At 40.0% G+C, this 24,379-nt stretch overlaps 1 protein-coding gene across 7 annotated transcripts in view; it reads right to left on the bottom strand.

The window, feature by feature from the left end:
* DYNC1I1 (dynein cytoplasmic 1 intermediate chain 1) overlaps window positions 1-24,379 on the bottom strand; it is a 183,459-nt gene that overhangs the window by 130,671 nt on the left and 28,409 nt on the right. For all 7 annotated transcript variants that reach the window (XM_088161933.1, XM_088161939.1, XM_014878487.2 and 4 more), the window contains exons 5-6: window positions 13,955-14,014; window positions 9,899-10,014 (exon numbers count right to left, since the gene is read on the bottom strand). In XM_088161933.1, coding sequence (XP_088018059.1) covers window positions 9,899-10,014; window positions 13,955-14,014 — 176 coding nt within the window. The remainder of the gene's footprint in view (window positions 1-9,898; window positions 10,015-13,954; window positions 14,015-24,379) is intronic.

Here is a 24,379-nt window from a genome sequence, read left to right as displayed (position 1 = left end):
TAGGTTCCACTGGTCTGGAAACTTGGGCACAGACTGAAGGACAGTCTGGGCTAGAGTCCATATCCCCCTCACAAGGCTGTGTTGGGTCCAGATCTTTTGGCCTCAGTTATCCCCCCATGTGAATCCCAGCAAGTCTCACGACACAGGTAGGAAGTCTGTGAGACACATGCAGGAGGAGTTTGTGCTGTCTCATTGTGTAAGATTTCATCGTGTAAAATCGTGCTGTGTTTTCAACCTGCACATTATCTGTGATGCACACAGAGAATTCTTCATGTAGTCACAAGCGAGATCTTTAGTGCTTTCTGTGTTTCATAGCAGATGAGTGGCTGTTTTGAGCATGCTGTTGCTGAGTAATTGGTGCCTAGGAGAGGAAGAGTGAACATCTGAGTGGAGATGACAAGAAAGAAAATATTAAACAATGATGATTAAGAGTTAAAATTTCAAAAATTCTCTGGTTGTGCAGCTGGAGCAAGAACTTCAAAGAAGTTCAGCTCCAAACCAAGAAGTGAATTCTGAGAGAGTCCTCAAAACCCAGCAGCTGCTACTGAGATCAGTGAGTCTATTCAGAAGTGCAGAGATCTTCTTGTGCCAATCACAGAGGAGCTGAACCCACACTGAGCTTGGATGCAGCAAACTTCACAACACAATTGGGGTGAGGAAAAAAAAGGAGTATCCACAGCAACAACATGCAATTATAGACTTAAAATAAGTGTGAAGCTTTGTGGCTCAAGCTCAACACATTTCAGAAAAATAATGATTATGTTTTCACATCCTGTGTGCTTTAAGTATGGTATTAGCTTGCAGGAAGAGAGAGTGCTGGTTTGGAGGTTTATGGCTAAGACATACATCTGAAGTAATTGTGGCTCAGAGCGAATACATGCTAAGTTTATCTTAAATAAGATAGATGGGCAAGTGACAGCCAGGGACTGGTTGAAAAGTGACATTATTTGTGGAGACAGTCTATTGTATTGCAGCAAAAGAGAATTCCATCTTCTATTAATAGTGGCCAGTGGGAATTCATGCTGAGACTTTTACTTTACTGACATATCCATTTCATTAAAGGTTTCTTCATCCAGATCCTTTCTTCAGTTTTCAGAGTAACTCTTGTGTGTGAGTAAGCAAAAGGATTCTCTGGAAAGGATCCAGCTACTACTGATTTTGAGCAGAGATTCTCAAGTATTACATACAGATGAGATCTATAGTTTGCCATTATACTAAATATAGCACGGCTTTACACGAGCTTGGAGCAGCACTTGGGAGGAAGAAGGGGGCCCTGGGGTGCCATTGGAGGGCTCTGCCCAGGTGCTTAGGCCAGAGTGTGAGGACACACCTGGTGAACAAAGACTCAGCTTGGGGTGCACCCCCATTCATCTTAAGGCAGGCAGTCATGCAGGGTGTGCCAAATTCTTCACTCTACCCAGCCCAGGCACTTGGCTCCCTCTCCAGTTAGTCTGAGGGCAAGCAGCTGACACTGTTCTATCCAAGGCAGGTGGCCTCTCCTATGGAAATGAGCCAATTAAAGGAGACTATAGAGGGGCACAATTAGCCAGTTTCTTAGGCTGAGGCTCAGCTATAGAATTGAAGATAGAGAGGTGCTGAACAGGAGCATTTTCAGCTGCGTAATTTTTGACCCAGTACATGAGTACTGTGGGTTAAAACAGAGGAGGGGATTTTGGCATGTGAATCTTTTTCATTTCTTAAAGTCCAAGTGCCAAGGATCAAATTGAGAAGTGTGAAGTAACCAAGCAGTTTTCCGTACATCTTTTTAACACTACTAATGAAAGCCTTTCCACATTATGGCCTGTGTCTATGTCAGCCCTGATTTTGTATCTACTTACAGGATTAGAAAGATTAAGTGCTAATTAGAGCAGTGAGGATTAATAACTGCTACTTCTGCAATGCACATTTTTCTTAATCTTGTCTTAAATTCTAGTGGAGATTGGTCCATGTTACAAAGCCAGAATTTGCCAAAGGTTACTAAACACATAATAGAAGGTGCTGAGTATTAGTTTCCTTGTATATACTGAATAGGCATCACCCATTAGTCTAAAAAAGGAATTACAGGAATGGCAGGAAAAAGCATGCTTTGTTTCTGAAGAAAACAAAAAGGCATGTCTTCATTGTTCTGTTGGAAGCACTGTTATCCCAAATGTCACCCCTTTTACATTTTCAGGTCTGAACCTTCTCATTTGACCACTGTAATATGTATACACATTGCTAATTCAAAGCATATTCAAACACTGCTGAAATTATACATAAAGTGATAACTAGGAACACGTGAAAACAGCAAATAGAGAAAAACTGGCCTCTGTCATTCCACTGACTGTTGACTGGGGAAATCATGGTGCTGTTCATTAGTGGGACAATTTCTTTGTTCTCATGTTAAAGCTAAGTTGCAACATACTAATAGTCATATATTTGCAAATAAGTTTAGAACTATTTTGTTGCTTGAGGGGAACATTTAACAAATCAGCTCAATGCAGCAGTTGTTCATGTGTAAAACATGGCCAGGATCTTTGCCAGAGAAGAAAGACTTAGAGGAAGGTTTTCATTTCCAGCCAACAAAGAATTCAATTTGCATACAGGTGTTACAGGGCTTCTCTCTGAATTCATGGATCACTGCTAGTTTCAGATGTCAGGACGCAGAGATGGGTCAAAGGCACTGTGAGATGACTTGCAGCTAGTTAAAGGAGTCTGAGGTCAGGGCTCTCAACATCAGCTCTCTTGTTTTCTATCAAGCGACACCAGATGTACCAGGATCTCATTCAATTACATTATTTCCCACTGCAACTAAAGGTTGGTTTCCACACAAGGAGACTAAATACAATGCTTTTTGGATTGTTCTAAGGGAGAGCAGCTTCCCATCTCTTGCTTCCCACTTGCTTAAAAGCACAGAGCAAGGATCACCCATTAGGATGGAGAAGGCACAAGGAGGGGTGGTATAGCATGGTCCTTCTCCATGCTGGCTGCAAAAGATCTGAAACGGCATTGTTTCCATGCACAGAACAAAATTCTTGCACAACAGCCCCCTCCAAGGCAGCACAGGCCAAAAACTGGTTCCTTGTTTCATCAAGAAGGCAGTTAAGCTTTGGTTTGTTCCTCATCTTTTGTTGCCTGAATGATTTAGAGAAGGCATAGCTCAGCAGTGACAAGTCTGTTGCTCTCTCCCCACCTTCATAAAGAATTACCAGATACACTTTCTCGGCTTGCATTTAATGCAGAGGTACCTTGTGCAAAAGAAACCAGAGTCTGCAGAAGGTCAGGGACACTTTGGAGCAAGAAACTCCTTTGTGTATATGCCTGGTTTTCAGGAGACCTGCCCAAAATTGTGTTAAGATTGTGGAGGAGCTGCAGAGTTAAGTTACTTGATCCCTGTGTAATGAAATGATCAAGAAAAAGTCTAAGATCTCTTAAAGAGTTTTCTTTCTTCAGACCTCCAACTGTGTGTGACCAGAGGCAATCTTCTCTCTGTTAAACCAGTTCTTAGTAGATAATTCCCTGAGAATTACTGATGCTTAATAAATTGTCAGATCTGCTTGTTCAAAACAGATAAGCATTAAAAGGGCTCTCTGCATAAGACTATCTGAGAACCATCTTGATCCAGAAGTCTTTAGAGAAAACCTGGAAGGCGAAACAGGGAATGGGAGCAAATACTGAAGCAATGACTGCTGATTAATATTCTGTTAGGCCACTTTTTAGAAATGGACTGGGACTGTCAAGCAGAAATCCTCTTTGAGCCCAAGCCTATTATATATTTTAGGAGAACAGACATTTGTTGTCTCTTTCTGCATTTAAACACCAAAGTATCCATGACCAGACTGTGGCCTCTTCATTCTTCTCCAAGAAGAAATCCTTACAAGTGTCAAATATATTTTTCTGCACAACAAAAACCAGAGAAACTAATTTCTAAAGCCAGGACTATATTCTAATTCTGTACCACATAAGGTTATCATGAGCCAGGAGGTGAAGAAAGCCTTCAGAGGCATACATACAATGTCTGTAGCTTGCTAGAAGTAGAATACAGACCGACCACACCTGGTAGCTGCTGGTTGTGGCTGTTCTGGAATACATATATCTTAACAAATTGTACTTTACTAATTGTAATTCAAAAAGGGACTAGCAATAACAAGGGTTTGCACCTGATTTCACTAGTGTATTATTGCCCTGAATACCTATGACGGATTTTCCAAGGCCTTTTAACATTTTTAAATAATGTAATTTCCTCCCCCCCCCAGTTTCTATGTAATGCCTTGGTCTCTTCTCACACTTCTTTCATCAGCACTTGCATTCATACATCTCATTCATACAACTCAATCACCTTCTGTTAAGTATAATTCTTGCCTCGGACAAAAGATCAGGCAAGTGTTTTTCGGCAGGTCACTCCAGCATCCCTGCATCCCTCCCTGCCAGCGTTCCTCAGGCGCGGCGCTTCACCGCTGCACCACCAGAGAGCGCTGCCTGAATGCCTTTCAAAGATTTTAATGTCAAATTTAAATTAAAAAAAAATTAAAATCCACTTTGAAAACCTGATTTACAAAAGGTGATGCAGTTGTGGCAGAACGAAAGAGGAATTATTAAAGACTGCTATACAATGGGATGCCTCAAATCTTTGCACCGCTTCATTCCAGTCTCATCCGGTCTTGAACAGTCTGGTACAACAGTACGAATTAAGCTTTGTTGTTTTAATCTAACAAAGCCATATTGAATCAGAGTGCTTATGCCAGCTATTGAGATCCACGGTACAACTCTGCTGGACTGCAGTCTGAGAAGAAAAGGCAAACTGGATTTTTATAGCTAACTAAGAACACCCAGTGATACATGGTACCTCTTAGGATGGAGCATGGTATTTCACAAAATTACAAAACATTATTACACAATTAGTGTCCGTTAGTACAAATCCTAAGTTGTGTCTCTTTAAAAAAGTCTCTCTGCTTTACCACTGACTCATTTTTAGGTTATCTTCTCTTTTTAGTAGCGATTTCTATCCTAGTTTTGCTTTTTAGCACCTCCTTTTGTTTACAACAGAAGGTCTTTGCTTTCCCCCTAGTTATGTGCACTTTCCATCACATATTATCATGTATCCTGATACATATATTGCATGCATGGTAATGCACAAATGTGCATCTGCATTTCTCATTAAATGAGGCATTCAAAGCTATTCTTGGGTCCAGACTTGTCCTTTTCAGACTGGAGCTGAGCTTACTATTCTCTGGAAGGGAAAAGCCAAAGTAAGCTCTTTAACTTAAACCCCAGCTTCTGATCCATGAGCCCTAGCCAGATTGGCCATGGGAAAGCTCAAGTATGATCTCACTTAGCTCTGGGACTGGCTTTTCCAAAGCACAGAATGCATTTACAAAGCTAGAGCTGAGCTACAGTCAGGCAGAGCAAGGCACAGCAGGGCTGGGGCAGAGTTTACTGGGCTATGGTCTGCTGCACAGTATCCTAAAGCATGTACAGAGAGAGCCCTCCTCACTGGTTAAACCTGGAAATCTCAGACCTTGACAATCAAAGTATAAACAGGTTTTTCCATGGATTTTTTAATGGAAACTATAAAATTCCAGAGGCCTGACTTGCTTTCACAGCATTGAAGCTGGTCACAGATAACTTCCCATCCAATTACCAAAACTCAAAGCAGGCCACAGGCCTCACATGATGCCAATGTATCACTCTTTTAGACATATGCATTTTACTCAATAATGACAAACCTAAATCAATATGGCTATATAAAATGCTCTCTTATCAAATTTGTCAGTGAAGAACTAGTCAATGCAATCAGTGGCACCTAGAGAATTTTGGTTCATCCTACAGTAGGCACTCAACACTGGGTATCACACACAGATACGTGAACTCATGTGTCACATGAGTCTGACTGTGAGCAGAATTCCCCTCTCTTTCCTCGCGGCTTTAAAAAGGGTAAATTTCAGGAACTTTAGTTCAGAGAATTACACTGTGAGACACACACAGAACCCAACCCAGCCTCTGGAGCTCCAGCTCTGCTTTGCCACTTCATTCCAGCCTACTTCCAGATGGAGTAGAGAGCTTATTTTTCTTTTTTCTCTAATAGTCAAAATACCCTTAGTGTTTGAAAACGTCAGATAAACAGATGGATCACAGGTCTCAGTTGTGTTCTTTGCCAGAACCGGGCTACATTTGTGATGTAGGATGAGGTTACCCTGCTCAGGAGGTGAGTATGGCAGATCATTTGTTTTCCCCTCATGAACAAACATCTGTTGAAGATGATAAAGTGATGAAGTGCACGACTTCCATTGTTTTAGAAAGTCAGATCTTCTCTTGGACACAGGACCTACTCTTTCAGGAATGCATTTCTATTTGCAGTTACAGTCTGTCTAGCCAGAATCTTAGAACATCTCGTTTCATTGACGAAGTAGTTTCTACTTCACAAAAGAGGAATAACCACTCCTGACACTGGACAGTAAAGCCAGAAAGCTCATAGAATTTCTCCTTCTTGCAGCCCTCAGTTTCTGAGGGACCCAGATCAGAGGAGTATCTCCTTTCTCTGAGATTTTAACTCCTGGCCCATTAAAGAGGAGAACAGTATGCTGGAGATGAGGCAGGCATCTAGCAGAGCCTGGATGTGCAGGCTCTTTTCCTGTCTGAAAAGGTGGATTGCAGGCAGCCACACCAAGATCAGTCCAGTGCTGTGCAGCAGTGAGGGACCCTTCCTGGGCAGAGGCCAGGCCATGGCTTTCCTGTTTTCTCCCGGGTGCACCTTTAGCAAACAGCAGGTCTGCAGTGCTTTGGAGGGTCCAGCCATGAAGGCTACATGGGGCTGCCATGCCTGAGGTGATGTGAGAGCCTCTGCACAATGAGGTCCCAGAGACCTCTCAAAATATATTTAGCATGGTCTAGGTCTTAATCAACTCCAGAATGGAAAAAACAGCACAAGTAAAATTTCTCTTGGTCCCTACAAATACCTCATTTCATGAATTTCATGAATTCAAGTTCAATTATAGCAGGAGGAGGGAGAAAGTAAAGAGCATGTTTTTTTTCTCAGGCTCCAGAGCCAAGATCTGTGTGTTTTTGAAGTCATCCTGCAAGGAAGAAAAGGCTGAAGCTGATTGTGACCTAAATAAAGCAAAAGAATTAGGTACTTGTGATCAAAGGATTGAATGATGCATATACACATCTCCCTAAATAATAGAGTTGGTGGGGGAAATGACATGTCATTATTCCTCTGAAATAAAGCAAATTACCTATTCTGAAAAGAGGAGGTAATCTGTTTTTTATACAGTGAAGAATAATGCCACCCTATTTCTTCTAAAATTAGTAGCTGACAAGCTTAGACTTCAGTGCACATAGCATCTGGCTCTCTGGCACCACCTGGACTTAGCAGAGTGAACCCTTCCTTTTCCAGTTTTATAAGGCTTGGTGGGCAATAGCCATTACTGCAAAGAACATACACTGAGATGTGGATGTTCCAGAACAGCAGTAGGTTTAAAGTACCTCGGTTTCTTTTTTGCTTTCTAGAGAAGCAAATGCAGAAAACCTGACGAGGATATTTTGAAAAAGCTGAAGAACTTTGAATGGAGTCAAAGCCCTCTTTTCACCCATCTTTCCAACCAGCTGTACCCTTCATTAGTTGTCTTCCAAACAAGATGCAAGTATGGGACAATCTCATCCTAAAATTCTGAATTTTAATATTTCCAGTATTTAAGGCAGGCAGTGAAAAGTGAATTCCAAACGCTGAAGTCAGACTCATCCAAGTAAATAAGTTTCTTGTTTTCTATTCTCAAACCCTAAAGCTTCAGATGCAAAATAACTGAGCCCATAACCATAGTAATGGCTGAACAATTTATCTTGGAAAGATAATGGCTATATTTTATCACATGAATGGATAGAAACAGGGACTTCTTCTTTAAAGCTGCTCTCTTGAGGAATCTCTCTCTGCTGTTTATGTTTATACTGACAGTATGAAGGGCTCAGCATTCATAAAGAGGCTTGGGAGATCGGAAACCTGAGAATTCATTTCCATCAGACCTGGGAGACCAAAATTACAGTGCTTATTTACCCCCTAGAGAATTTCCAATTAAAAAGCCTCTCAACAGAATAACCAAAATTTCCTGAATCTCCTTCACTGATGCTCATCCATAATCATATCCAAGTTATATGCAGAGAATTCCCCAGCAGCAGATTGGAAAGGCAATGTAAGTTACATCTGAAAAAAGAGACTGGGTGATATTTCCTCTGTGTTTCAATATGGAAAACACCACTATTGTTGGGGTTTTTTCCTTGTCTGTGATGACAGAGAATAGGAAAGATAAAAAATCCAGTCACCAAACCCACATATTTGGCCTCTTCCATCACAGTTTTGGCCCAGACAGTTTGAAGTGTAGGATGTTCTATGTTTGCACTTATCTTCTTTCACACAAATGAGGAACAAGTGACTTTCCTCTGTGCTGGGAAGACCAATTCAAACTACACTGCCTCTCTGCTCATTGTCCTGACTGCCAGGCTCCATGGCATCACACTGTTCTTTGGGTTTTTTTTCCTTGAAGTGTAGGAGATTGTCCTTCTGTCTAGCAAGAAAAGGATTTTGTAATAGTTGAAGAGCCCCTTGGGAAAAAAGGAAGATCTTACTGAAAGAAGATGTTTCCTTAAGTGAGCCTGTCCTTTTCAGAAAGGCAAGTCAGCTCATGAGTGCTGGAGTTGTAGGTCTGAGGGAGGAAACACAAAGCCATGTCTTAAATTCCCCGTATCCATAGGACTGGATATTATATCCATTGCACTGGATAAAGGCCATGTGTCAGAGAGGAGGGACACCCACTCCATCTGATCTAACAATGAACTCATGATAATGCTCCAGGGTTGAGCATCAACTGGTCTTAAGCAAAGAAAACAAAGACTCAGGGGCAAAACTCATTTTCTCAAGGCTTCGCAGCCCAGAGAGGGACAAGCAGGGATGAGCTGGAATGACCCAGGGAGGCTTCTGAGACAGCTTCCCCCTGTGAGCAGGCAAAGGCCTCTGGACACACAGCTCAAGGAGCATCATCCAAGCAAAAGGGCTGTCTGTGCTTGAAGGCACTATTTCAGTCCACAGATGACCAGGGTAAACAACTTGTGCTCCAGAAAAGTAGAACCTGAGCATCCAGCTCAGCGATTTCTATTTCTGCTTCCTAAGGCAGACCTGGTAACCCAGTTGTCAAAAAAACAACAACAACAACAACAAACCAAACCAAACAAAAACAAAAACAAAACAAACAAACAAAAATACAAACACAAAAACAAATAAACACAAAAAACAAACACCAAAAAAACCCCAAAAAACAAAAAAACCCCACAACAACAACAACAAAAACAAACAAACAAAACCCCCAAAAAACAACAAAAACCCCCCAAGCTGGCTATATTTCCCTCTCTATTTTCCCTGAGAGTAGCTTACATTTAGACAGAGAACAAAGACTGTCCACATCAAAGTGTGAAAATCTCCTTTTTCAGTACATGGAACTAGGCTCCAGCTTCTCCCAAAGCTTCACCTACAGCAGGGGGACACAATTACCCTGACCAAACAACTGTGGGCAACTTTCCAGCACTGCCTCTTTACAAAGCACAGAATTTATAACTTCCTTGAGAAAGCATAAAAAAATTGAATAAAGTGCAATTTTAATTATATTCATAATGATTTATTTTTTAAAATGTTCCCATTAAACTGCTATCTAAGCACAACCCATTGTAAATTAGAAGTAGTTTGGTTCCACCTGCATTTAAAGTGATTTTTATAATTATTCTCATCAGAACAGCCATTAATCACATAAACAATACCTGGATTGCAGAAAATACATGATAAGCAGCTAAGTTATGACTTACTATAATTTTTATTACATTCTTTATCTCAGATGCAAATTTTCTATTCAATTAAAAAAAAAATAAAAAATCTTACCTTCAGATTGATGTGTGGCCAGAGGTGTCTGTGTCTCCTTGGAGTATGATACCACCTCCCGAGGCAAGAAATCGACCTGGGTAATCTTTGACACCCCTAGTTTGTGCAGTCTGCGTCTAAGGTGGAATACACGACATCAAAAGGTTAGTCATGTCAAATGTATATCAGCAGCAGGAACAAATGTTTGCTGTTATGAACAGGATAAAAATACTTCAGTGTTTGTTAAGATGAAACACAACACAGTATGCATGAGAAGTACCTCATTGCAGTGAGGAAAATTAACCTGGGAACCATTTGCCATAATAAAGTGCAGTTGTTGAACCCCTAGATCATGCTGCTGAGAGGGAGAGACAGAAGTGGCCCGCCTGTGTCCCTCTTAACATGCAGCAAAATTCTCTTTCATACCATCATTATTATGATGTTCTGTCTGCTCAAAGAAGTTCATCCTCAGCCTGGGAAACCCAGTTGTGGAAAAGGTACAGTGGATTTAAATCAAGATGGATTCGACTGCCAAATGTTCAGCTGGGAGCAATAACGGAGTCTGTAACTGGCAAGGTGGGTAATTCCATAGAGGAGATTCTCCCTTCCACAGGAGTTGTTCATGGTGGCACTGAAGTAGGCTTATGATTAGTGGAATCCTAATGCAAGGGCTAGAGGAGAACTAAAACACAACTGGAGCAGGGAAAGTATAGCCTTTTATTTTGTCTACTTCCCTTACTTTAAATAAACCATATGAAATAAATCAGTGAAGCAAACTGTAAGTGGGTAAGGGAAAAAGAAGAGAGGCATCTGAGCATGGTCATGAATACTTTTAGTTGTGCACAGTTCACTCAGCAGTGGGAGAAAAAAATCAGTTTATTTCCTGAATATTATTTGACTGTCTGCAGGGGGTGAAGAAGATAAAAATGGTTTCGTGGAAGTGTTTTACCGGAAAAAATGCCAATTTTCAGCAGAGAAATAATGCAAACATAATGAACAAATGAACTGAATAAGGCCAGTTACCTAAATCAACAAGTGTGAGCATGCTTTTGCATTCATGGGGAAATAAATTCCTGGACACAATGTTTCTCAACTTGTCTCATTATTGAAGAGAACAATTCGGAAAAACAGAAAAGTCTTACACATCATCCATATCTTCCTCATTTTCCAGATTGTCAGTAAAACAGAAGTCATATGGGTTTTGATCTAATTAATTTACAGTGGTTTAGGTATTCAATTAGGATTGATGTCTGAAAGGAAACAGGAGTCTAAAAAGGAAACTGCCATCATTGGATAACACCTACTGAACTTTTCAGCTGCATCAGCTATATTTTTTTCTAATCTGTTTTACTGCCTGGGTTGTTGTAAAGCTGACTGCAATTAGATTCAGCAGGTAATCAGTACAAATCAGCTGTACTGTGCAACAAACCACTAGAGCAGAAACACTTGTAGCTCTGAGTCTTTCCTCTTTTCAAAGAAGAAAAATTAACAAGTCTCTCTCGTTACAACCATCTCTGACTTTGCCAATATGAACAAAATCTACAATTGTCTAAAAACTCTACAGAAAAACTTCTACCTCATTACTAGTGGCAGAAAAGTTTTTTCAGCAGGCAAAATTTTAATAATTTTAGATTTTGTCGCTGCTTTAACTTATGCTCTGTGTGAATTCAATCTTTAATAAATATCTCACCCCAGCAAACTCTCGTGCTTTTCCCTCCCTCAGCATCAGATGTACAATCTCTGTTGCCTTCTTGGTCAGTTTGACTTCCCTATGTAAGCAGTCCCCTGCTGCCCCAGGCCACTCTTTCAATTTACTGAGGTTCTTAAGCCTTTGCTTTGAGTCTCTTGAGAGTGGTCTTGGTTAAGTATAATCCCGAATTAATTATGTGTCTAATCTGGACCTAATTAGAACCTCACCTAATTCTAAAACAGTTTCACATGAGGTCACTCTGTGTCTCCTGGGGTGCCTGAGGATGGGGAGCATAACCCTAATGGAGAGCTGGATTTAACTGCTAGCTGGGAGGATTGAACCTCTTTGCCCACTGTGTCCCAGAAGTGAGCTACTTCCCACAGCACTATGCTGAGACAAGCCATGGAATTCTTAACCTAAAACACTTCCAATCCAGCAGTTGCTGGTACCTGTACAAATGCCTTGTGCCATTGATATCCTGTAATTACTGGTGAAGACTAGGTTCTTCTTCATCTGAAGGACTGTGATCTGTTTATTGCTATTTGCCTGTGTCAAGCCACCTCTAATTGTTCTCATGTTACTAAAAGTTGGCCTAGCCTTTGGTCCCAAGCACTCAGGAGCAACTGGAGCATCCTTTCAATATCTGGGTTCTACCAAATATGTGCTGTAGTGTTCTAGTCTCTAGCTCTTTTTAGGGTAACACTAAATAGTCTAGTGTCTTTCCATCCCCATTTTTCATCTGAGGTGTTCATCATTCTCATAAATTCGATGAATATTAGAGAGCACATAAGCTTTGAAGGATTCCTTTCCAAACTGGGATGTCAGTAGGAGGATAGTGGCTAAAACCCATTCACTAAAATTGATTCTTCTGTCCGTAGGTATCATAAGAAAGATGTATCTGCTAGAAGTGTTTTGTGACACACATCATTTAATTGCTGACTGCGGGATTTCTTTTGAATTGGTTTTGTTGGGGGTTTTTTTGCTCTAGTCTCAGAACACCAGACGAAAGTTTATCTCTGCCTTGCGTTTGAAGACAGTTTTCTTTCAAAAGTGGCAGGACTTCCATTAAAATGTATACCTGTGGATTTGCTCTTAGGCATGCTTCCTTTCTGTGTTTGCACTGACCGCTAGTAAAGGATTGAAGTCTTGTAGCTACATACAGAGTTATCTTTTCATGAGCCAGATAAAGGAACTTGCCTTGCACAGCTGCTGCTAGGAGTCCTCATCTTTTAATCCAAACTTTGTTTAAAAAGCAGCTGGGATTTCTAAAAGGTTTCTGCAGGTTAAAATAGCTCAAAAAACTCTACCTTTTTGGTACAGCCCAGGTAAAGCTGTAGAAGTGTGACCTATTTGAAGTCACACTCATGTGTAAACTACAAACATTCCTAGGAGCTCTAGATATGGAGAAATACTTCTGTTTAGAAAGCTCTCTGGATACTGTCCTTGTGGATCTTTCCTGGTGAACAGACCTAACACACCTAACTGTAGTTGGGAGCACTGTCAATCAGCAGCTGAAGGGAAGTTGTTTTTCTTACAGAACGGTGAATGAAGCAGCTCATGAACAAGTAAAAGCACGAGACACTTGCCTGGAGACTCAAAACAGGCAACCCTGTAAGTTCATTGGTAGAGCAAAATTTTCAGTGTAGTGATTTGGTTTTACCTATGACCCTTGCTCTGAAGAACTTGAGGTACTGCTACCCACCCTTTTAGAGGAACAGGTTATCCCAAATACTTCTGCAGGCAAGCATTCCTACATTATTTAAATTAACTTATTTTTGTTTCACTTGCAGGGGATAAAGAAGTTCCATCCCAAACTATAAAATATCAATTTTAGCTCTATTACAATTTTTAAAAAGCTTCATAGGCCTGAACTCAACTAAGATGCCAATTATTCTTGGACTGTTACCACACTTAAGGGCACAATTTTAAACACATACACATCTCCCAAGGGAAAAGGGGACATTGTTACTGCATGTGGAAACAGCGTAACTATAGCGGGCAGAAACGGGGGAGGGAAATATCTTGCAAATGATTCAGGGAGAACAGTCTGAATCAACAGGTACAAACAAGATCAATGTAACTATACATGCACATATCTGCCACAAAAATAACATTTCATCTGAAATGAAATAGTTATTTGAATTGTGTTTCAGGCAACAGAAATAGCAATTTATCTTCTCATAAGCTGGTTTAAATAGCTGGGGGTTTTTTTCCACAAAGATGACTTTGCTGAAGCTTCTTATTTATAAAACTAAAAAAAGAAAACTTAAATTATGGTCTTTTTGAGTTAAAAAAGCAAATGAAAATCACATACAACCAGCTTGACTAGGAAGCATTTTCAACATAATTATTGCAAAGAAATGATAACAAAAAGAGCTGACATATACCCAAGTTCAGAGTCAGACTGGAGTTGCAGCACTGAGGGGTCTGTGTCCCATTGCAAGGTCCTAGGGTGGTAATCAGCCGTGCAGCACGAAGGGGAGGGAAAAAAAAGAACACACAGAATTAACTGAAAGGATGAACAGAACCCCATCTCCTTAGTTACATGCTCTATGTAGTACATTCAACCTCCAGGGGCAAGCAACAGCCACCATATGTCAAACAAGGTTTGTATGTCAAACTGAGACAGGGCAGGCAATTTACTAAAATTATATATTATTGATAAAGAGAAGAAAGAAGCTGGATTTTCTGTTGCATATTGATTAACGAACCATGGGGCTGGGGATTTTTTTCCTTTTCCTGAAAAGGTCTAACTCTTTAACTTAGGTCGATGGATTCACAGTAATTTGTAAAATCTGCAGACACAACTTATTTATGTTTTTATCATAAGGTAGACTGAGCACTTGCCATGGACTCCACTGAAGAGTTTTTCCCTTCACACACTCCTGAGTCAGACACTAATCCATCCTATACAGCACTGCTCTGGGCAGGAACATCTCATAGTGCATATGACAACAAAGAGCACACTGATACCAGCTCTGACATACTCTGAACAAAGAAACAACCTTCTTTTCCTCCTGATAAAATTCCTGAGGAAGAGGGCAATAATACCTCTGAAAAAATCAGATCTATGACAATCTCTTATAGACTGCTGTCAGAGAAGGCTGTCACCAAATGTACAAATGTTCCAGAAGTGTGGTCTGAAGTGAAGATGTTGCTCCTTGCACTGCAGTGCAGTTTCCCCTGCAATCAGCTCTAAAACACCTTGCAAACACTCACAGAGCCTTTAAAGAGTCTTGTGAAATATTCAGAATCCTCCAATTTAGAAATGCAAAAACTGACATATCGAGGCCAACATTTTCAAAAATACCTGTTCCTTCCCTGTCTCTTAATTTTACTTTATTTTTCCCACACTGAGGAAGCCACATCTTACATGCAAGAAAACTGCTGGAATCCATGACAGAATCAGGAGCACATGATTGGCTCCTGAGCACCTTTTTCTACAGTGTGAATACTAGATTATGCACTGCTATAACTAGCAGAGGCTAGAGCAAAGGAAACTGCTCCTTCTCTAAGCAAGCAAGTCTTCATGAAGACATGCTGGATAATGCTAGTTGTCAAAATTAAAAATTCCCCTAATTTCTTCTGAATACAAATTCTGAGGATATCAAGATCATAATATTACCAGGTTCAGCCAAAACCAGCCATATAATCAGCTGTGGTTCATACACACAAGTCTTTCTGCAACAATAGCAACCTCGGCCAATGAATCACTCATAGAAACTAACAAATTACTGAATTAGATCAGAAATAGATCTATTAAAGCCAAATAATTATTCTACCTCCTGTCCTTAGTAAACTCACCATTCTATTACCAATGTTAACTCACTCTCTGGAGAGACAAAGGCATGTGCTGCACTCTTGTCTCAGAATTCCAGAATGAAAAAGACTCAATCTCAACACCCTGCATACAAAACAGAATGAAAAACTGTAATGCAAAGCTGCTTTCTCATGCAACATAAGGGCACTCGTTTCCTTCAACTTCTTATGATCCATAGTAACATTTATCAGGATAAAAAACTTTATACTGACAAAGAAAGACTTCTCCAAAATGAAACTGTACTACAAAAGGTCAGAGATAAAATAATACAGCAATAAAGAACAGATTTTTCCCTTGTAACTTGACTCCAGTGTAAGTACAGTGGAAAATGGACATAAGATCTGAATGCCTGATGCAAGGCAAAGGCATCAATGACTAATGCATTATAGATACTCCATTAAAAATGCTATCTGTGTGAAGATTACTCTTGTAATGTCACCAAGGTCAGTTGCATATATTAGGACTTGCTATATAAGAGCCAGTTTCTAATTTTATTGCTGCCTAGGGGCTACTTATACATTCATGTCCAGGTTTTCCAAACTCTTAAAAGAACATACACATAACTCATTTCAATTTCCTCCCCTCAACATTCACTTTCAAACCTACAGTATTTGTAGGGAGACAAAGGCTATTTCATCAGAAAGAGCATCATAATAATTTGATTAAGGCAAGAGCTTGCAACAGGTCTCTAGAAGTATGGTGCCCCCAAGAATTCAGGCCAGATCACAAGAGAAGGCACCTTTACCTGGTAAAATGGTGAAAAAAAAATTACAGATCTCCCACACTCAAGACAGCACGCAAACCCCAAAAATATAAGAAGAGCAACATTTATGGTTTGGGCCATCACATGCAGATGTATAGAGATGTTCTTCCCTTTAGTATTTATTATCTGGGTTCTCACATACAGCCTTCACCACTCTGGACACTGATACCTACTTTTAATAGCAATTCTCCTTGACTCCTAATTATATCTGTTTCCAACAGCTTTAATGTATCTGCAAAGCACTTCCCAGATTTGTGCTCCTATGTGCATTGCCGTATTACCCCTTGCAAGGTGTGAGAAACAGATGAGGAAGCAATCTGCTGAGCTGTCCTCTCCAGCTTGGCTGAGCAATGCTATCACAGAAAATGAGGCTGCAGCTAACAAATCTTCAGGTTTCAAGTCTCTTGCCCTGGGAGACAGAACACAAGTGGCTACACTCAGGTAGTAGAGGCTGGAGAGCACAGGGAGTGACTGTTTCAAGGAACACTATTGATTTATTCTTTGTCTCTTCCTGGCACCTGAAGAATGTCATCAGATCAAAATGAAAATGAGTGAACAGTAAAGATGTAATCTGGACCTGTAATTTAGCCAGTTTCCATGGCAATAACATCAAAAAAGAAAGAAATAGATTCTTTGAGGTTTAGCAACCCAAAAATGATGTTGAATAGCCTGTGCTGTCATCCTGACTAGAAAATTAAAGCTAATCTGTTTGTGATGAAGAGACATTGCATAGTACATTCCCTGATCATATGGATGAGCATTGTAATTACACTTGTTCTCCTGTGGACACTCCTCAGAGGTGATTTTAAAATGCCACTGGATCTCAGCAGAAAAGTAGTTGCCAATCTTTTTCCAACTAGTGCATGAGTTCCACCTCCAGCCACTTCTTCATGAGGAAAAGGATTAGGTGCTGTTGCTCTTCTTTTTTCTTTCTTCTTCATAAAAGAAAACTGCAATGGCTTGACTTCAAGTTAGCCAGAGACAGAGGCAGAGAAGGTAATGTCACAGACCCTGATGACAAGTGCATGGCCTGGGAGTCAGCAGTCAGGCTGAGGTGCTCCCACTCTGGACCTTTCAGAGAGCACATGCTGGCCAAGGTTCCCCTAAATGGATTAAATGGATTTTGACACAAGTCTGTGTAGAAGAGATGAAAAACATTTTAGTTGAACGTTTTTATGGGGAAAAGAGAGGAGCATTAGACTGAGCAGATAAAAGTAGTACTCCCTAGGAGTCCTGCAGACTCCTGCCATGGGTGAATGGACTGACACAGGCATGGCAAGGAGCCCTAGAAACTCACTGACCAGCACAGTCAGGGCTGAGCCAGATCAGTCCATTTCCCCCACCCTAACAGCACCAACACTCTTTTAATCAGAACTACCCAACATTGTTTCAGAGTCAGGTGCTGTACCAGTCTCCCCCACAGTGGCAAACAATAGCCCTGCGTCATGGTCCATCCCCATTTTACATGCTCAGGGCACAAGAGCTGACCCTGGCTCCCTGAAGGATAAAAAGTTGTATTACTAAATAACAGATTGTTCTAAAGCAGCACAAAGGGAATGAGGGCTGTTAGATGTTGCACTAAGAAGACAAGATACAAGTGTTACTACTTTTCTTTAAGCTGATCTGCTTTCACTCTCTTCCTTTAGATAGGCACCTCAATAACCTATTTTTTCTCAAATTTAGGACAGTATTAATGCTAGTGCTGTTTCAGCTCTTACTACTGAAGAAGTAACAGATAATTTTGGCACATCATCTTTTAATAACCTGATGAAAGAAACCAACAAGAGGAAGAGGCCCAGGTGTCATACACTTACTAAAGGATTGTATGGTAAAACAACACTTATCTCTTCTGAATTCAAGTCCAAAGCATTAAGAAGATATTCAGAGAACAGTTCTAAAAGGTCAGAGAACTGTTTCAAAATTTAAGGTGGGAAGAATTTGAACAGAAGAATTCCCTTTTCTGTAACATTATTATTATTACCATGGAAAAACAGGCACTGCCATATGTTACAACGCTCTGCATAATCTTACCTCCAGAAGATTTTATTCTGATTGCATAATGTCAATTATGTAGATTAAAAATGTGGAAAATACTAAAATAAATAAACTAAAAATAAAATAAAACACTTGAAACCTTTTGGAAAACTCCCAACATCAGAATGCATTGATGAAGCATTGATTCTGACATCCAAAACTGTCTGGAATCCATGAGAACTTCTCAGCTGATTTAAGCAACTTTGGGTCTGGCCTTAGCAGCAGTGTATGAAACACGAAAGGCATCAGTTCCAATACATACACTTAATAATCTGCCATCATAAAATGATATTTAATATCTGCAATCACAGCCATATCACAATAGAACTTGGCTCTGGGTGAGTGCCCCAATCCAACACTTTTCATATGCAACATACTGACAGCTTAGTTCTGACTTGGCTACCCTGCAGCCAAAACCAAATCCTCCTTCATCTGTTGCTGATGCTGCAGAACATGTGTTCTGCATGACTTCTTTTCTCCCCCCACTTCCCTTTCCCAGGTCAAGAGCAGCCAGGCCTGAAAATCCATGCTTTTAAAAAAAAGTTCCCCACAGGAATAACAGCAAACTCTGCCTTCCCTGGGGCTTCTTGCAGGGCAGAAACCTCTTTGCAGCATTGCAAATCACACCTTCAAGCAGAACAAGAGGAAAGCAAACACTATTTTCTGGCATCTCCTGTCACCAAGAGCTGTTGTGCTCTCCAGACCAGGAGGAAACTGCACTGACAGTGTACCGAGACCCGAGGTATCCTGAACTGAGATATCCATATGTGTCCCTGATGAAACACCATTAGATCTGACAGGCCCCAAACCAAGCATCTCCCCTTGCAGCAACAACAATGTCCCAAAATGACCCTTTGTATGGGAAATAGCAGTGCCCTCCTAACCCTAAAATTCAGTGGCAGACTGTGCCATGACTCCACAGATTAGGCTGTGCCAGGGTTTTTCAGTGATCAAAGGCCAATCCACTAAGCAGAGCATAGGCTGTTACTAAACTGAAGCAAAGAGACCAGAAATGAAGGTGGGACTCACCCAGAGCATATGGACTCACCTGTCCTGTAGGAAGTCTCAAGGCACCTCTGCTTACCAGAGCAATATTTCTAAAATTATGTGAATGTGACTAGCCTCATTCTCCTCATCTGTGGTAGGCAACCCTGATGTTGCAGGGGATATTTATAAAGTCTTCAGGCACCTAAATTAAGGGTTCCACCAGTGAAACATTACCATGGACTCTTTCCATACAAACAGAAAAGCAGGAGGTTGCTCCATGCACCAGTTCCAAGCACCCAGCTTAGGCTCCTATTGTGAGTAGGTATTAGAGGTGGTTGGTATCTTTACTGTTCACTCCTACTTTGATCTGCTGAGAAATAGATAAGGAAGCAATCAGCTGCTACTTCACAGCCTGCAGGCTTCAGTCTGCTTCATGCTTTCTTTTCTCCTAACTTCAAATGCAGCTAGCAAAATAAGTGAATTAGGAAAAAGAAGCTAACCAACAAGCCCAAAACTGCAGAGAACACAATTCTTGCTTCTGACTTTCATGTAAGGAGGAGCCTCATGTTTAAAATCACAATTTTAACCCTGGATTACAATTTCCAAAAGATTCAGAATTGCTTACATAGGAACTCTGCACCTTCGAACTGATGGCACATTGAAAAACACATTACACCCAATTCATACAACCTTAAAAAATACTGGACATAACACCTGTGAGATAAGAGACCTCTTTCAATAAAATGCTAAGATGTGTATGAATGCATTTTTAAAATATGATACCAAATAATGTCAGTAAATTACAATCTAGTAGCATTTGCAGTTTCAATGTGTAATCTATCATGTACCTCGACCACATTTTTTTTTTAATGTTTGAATATTGCCAGAATGAATTTAAGGCCACATAATTATTTAGCTACTTTAAACAGTTCTACCTAGTTTGTTGTTCCAGTTTCTCCAAAGCTCCTTACTTGCTGCTGATTAATTAGAAAATCTGAACTAAGAAACTGTCAATGAGAAATTACTGAAGTTTTTTTTTAATGTATATGTGTACAGATAAGCTATTTATTTTTATTCCTTTAACTCTACATTTTTATAATTTTAATTCTCTCCACCGTGATTTTCACTTTCTGATATTTTTTGTACATTTGAAGTTTGTCTCCAAAACTATGTTAAAAAAAAGAAGCTACTAGTCAGAGATGGAAAAGTACCACTTGCCTCAATGGATGGTTTGCATCTAAGCCCCTGTTCTGCTGCCATCTGTGCTCTGTTTTGCAGATCTGTTCCACTTTGAAAGGATTGGCAAAAAGAAAATACCTTCCTTGTGCTACTTGTTTTCTGAAGCGCTCTATAAGCAAGACGGCTGTGGGCAGTTAGGGAGGATTTGTGCCCCCCAACACGACACTCACTTGTGCTCGTGGAGCAGACGTCTGCTCTGACTTCACTGTGTGTTTTTGGGCTCAGAGCTGGGATGCTGCTGCTAATCATAAAATAAAATGCCTCAATACACTCCGAGAACAAGGAGTTGGGCACTGCTACTGGAGCACGGCCAGAAGGTTTTGCTTGGGTTTGCATTTACACTTCCAAGCAGGCTGACACCGCTGACTTCCAGTCTTCACCAATAAAAAGAGCAACTCTGACCTCCCTGACAGCACAGCACTATCTTTTAGCTGCCTGGCAACCATAAGAGCCTTTTTCAGAATGGCATGACTTTAAAACACTCTTATTTTTTTTTAAGGTATATTTATGAAAAATCACGGACAAATAATATTTAAAACACATGTATATTTCAAAATTCTTCTTAAATCAAGGCTATGCTGCAGAACGGATTTAATAGTTTTCAAAAAAAATTTGACTTTTAAATCAGGATGAACAATTCTGGCAAGCCTGCAATGATAAGGACATATCACAGGACCAACACCTTGCTGATTCCCATTTCACAGAATTCCACCAATTAAATCAGAAATTTAATTCATCTGCTGAACTTATCTGCTATATTTGAAGCCTGTCCTTTGATTGCACTACAGATCTCCTGGCAATATCATACTCACACCTTATATTCTATAGCTACAGAAATCTTAGTCTGCAAATTAATGCTGGTTTATCAGGAGGGTCACTGTGGGCAGCAGGCTGAATCTGTGAGAAGGTCAAATACTTAGAACTGACACGGATTTACTCTGAGTGCCAGATACCAAAATGGTAATTTTGAAAGTCCAGTAATAAAAAACAGGTTTGGGAGTAAGACACAAGTTGTTTTATTCCCTTAGCAAACCCTGAGAATTCTTTTTGCAAACACAATTTTGTCTTGGTTTTCATACCGAGAGTAATTCTGAGAAGCAAAACACAACTCAAACGATCACAAATGTAGAGAAAGAACTTGGCTATCAGCTCGTGCAAATGTTTGAAAGGAGCTGCAGTACTCACACTAGGGAGTCTTTGATCCAGACTCCACGGATATGCATATGAGGAAAGTTTTCTCATAAACTTCAAGGGGATTTGGGTAAAATTCCATAAAAGACAAAATCATATTTAATAGTCAAATCTAGGAAAGGCAATCCATAACCTTTCAGAAGACTCAAAAGGTAACATGAAGGTTGGAACCTACAACGTTTAGGTCTGGTATTATTCAGCTGAAGAAGAAGGTGAAAGATTTCAGCAAATTTTCCATTTTGCTTTGGTACTAAAATCCAGTAACTACTAGCTGGAAGAAGAGATAGTGTTTGCCTTCCTTTATACAATTTATTCTGTGGTAGAAAAAGCAAAATAATTCCAAAAGGGAATGAGATTTTTGCTACAATAAGGGTTGAAACAAGAACTCACTGTATGAGAGTTACGAAAAATATTTCACATTAACAGTCAAAATGTCAAAAGTTCTCACAACCCAATGAACTGACTTTTAAGAGACCTGCTCAGAAATTATTTTTTGAGTTCAAACTATTAAATAAGTGCATCTAAAAATTATGAATCAAAATCAGTATTAAATGGAAAACCATTCATTTTCATAGGTTCTGCTTATGGAAAATTTTATATGGCCTACTTAGACTGTTTCAAAACTCCTTGGGGGAAAAAATTAAACTAAAAAAAATAGCACTATCTCTCCAGAGGCAGCAATTCCCACTTCATATATTTGAAGAAAAATCCTAAAAATTTGCATTACCAAAATAGTTACTCATTGAATCTTTTAATTTTTCCAGATAAAACATAAAATTGTGAATGGGAATGTCCTAAGGTCTTTTTAATAGGCTAGAGAAGGAGAAAACATCAATATGTACAAACTGTATGAGTTAAAACAGTTTAACATAGGAGGTGATCTTACACAATTTAATTAAATCAAGATGAAATTCAGTGCAAGAGAACTGTTTAAGCTGAGCTGGCATTAGCAAGTAAGTTGTTTTGTTTTAAGAGGATTAGTGTTTTAGTCCCTAAAATCACCTGATTGTCTGACTAAATATATGATGATATTCCTGTAAATAACTAAAGAGAACTAACTATAGCTGGGCTGATAACCTAAATGGTTAAGTGGGGCTTTATACATTAATATTATTTTCTTCTGGATGCAGCTGGGGCTCAGGTTTCCAAGGCATTTTATAAGCACCCTGGGAATGGCAATCTTTCCTTCTCCTTTGATTTATAGCATGGAGATGTTTGCTAATGAGAAAAATAATCAAAGATCTGGAGGACTGAACTCTATCAATCCTTTAGGAAGGAAAGCATGAAAATCCTTAATGATGCCAGAGGCTCACATGCTAAAAGGATTGCAGATGATTCTAATTAATATGGACCATTCAGACTTTGTAACTGGCACACACTGAAAAACACTCCCTAGTTTCTAGGTCAGATATACAGACACTTGAAAACAACTGCCAAATGTCAGTCCCTAAGGTGTCTGCTTCTGTTTATGAGCTAAAAAAAAAAAAAAGTCACAAAAAAAAACTGGCAGAGAGAGCTTTAGATATCTAGGGCTAAATATTCATTGAATGTAAAGGAGAAGGATTGAGGTTCTTCTTGTGCAGGGAGAAAAGGAGGGAAAATAGTGCAAGAAATTTGCCAGCCTTGCATCCTAACCTAGGCATGGCAAGCCACGATGTGCAAACAGCCCAAGACAGCCACCCATTGCTATCCTGTACACAGGCTGATGTGAGAAGTGTGAGAGATTGCAGCATCACTTTAAAAGGCAGCAGAGATCCTAGGCCAAAGGCAGCAGACACAGCCAGGGATCCCCCAGGCAAGGGGAGGAGGCTGACACTGTCACTGCTTCACAGAAGCCATCACCATTCAGGTCAAGAAGGCTTAAGGCACGATTTGGCCTCTAAGTCTGCTGGAAACTGTAAAATGAAATGTGTGCCAAGCAATCCTGACAATGGAGTTGTGGTAAATTATATGGAAAAAAATATAACAGCTGGGTGTTATTAATTTCTGTCCTACCATGTAATGGTGCACACCCTAAACCAAGCCCAAAGCTACCAAAACAGAGGCAACACAGCATCCCAGAGGGTATCCTGTTTATCTCTAGCCACCAAGCAGAAAACCAATTGACTCTGCACTGTGAAAGACTACACAACAGACCCTAGGGTTACAATCCTTCTTTGGCTGAATAAAACACCATGCAAGCAAAGTTTGCCATGAAGTAGTTATTTTCCCTCAGTCTTTCCTGTAACTCCCTTAGAATCTTTACATTGTTCTGTACTCCCCTTTGGCTCAGCCCATTTATGAAATAAGTATGCCACTAAAGCAGCCATTTAGAAAGCATTTTGTGCATAAAAATCCATCTTACAAAAAAGCACCACAAAGAAAATAATCCACTACTAATAACTGTTACAGCTGCTGCTCCTGAGGCAATACATCACAGGCCCACTTGTCCTGGAACAAGTGAAGAAGGATCCCTGTCATTTCTGAATGTGGTAACACAATGAAAAGCTGGTAATTCAAAGCTGAGTGGCAGTGATGAAACAGGATCATTGCACAGAACCTGTCAAATGCATTTACTTAATGATAAAGTAGCTAAGCCCCAAGCAATGCAGTTCTGTTGGCAGTGGTTTTAGCAGATCTTATAGAAACATGGTTTTGCCAATGTCTGTGAGAAATGTTTTCTGAAGATAGGAAATATGCTGTATGGACTGTTAAAGGTCATCTACTACAATAATCCAACCTTCCTGCACAAATGAAATAGAGACCAGAATCTACCTTCTTTTGCCTTCTTTATCTGTC

Source organism: Sturnus vulgaris, chromosome 1, assembly GCF_052056855.1.
Source record: "Sturnus vulgaris isolate bStuVul1 chromosome 1, bStuVul1.hap1, whole genome shotgun sequence".
NCBI lineage: Eukaryota > Metazoa > Chordata > Aves > Passeriformes > Sturnidae > Sturnus > Sturnus vulgaris.
Note: the sequence above shows the minus strand (reverse complement) of the source record. Positions and strands in the feature narration are given on the sequence as shown.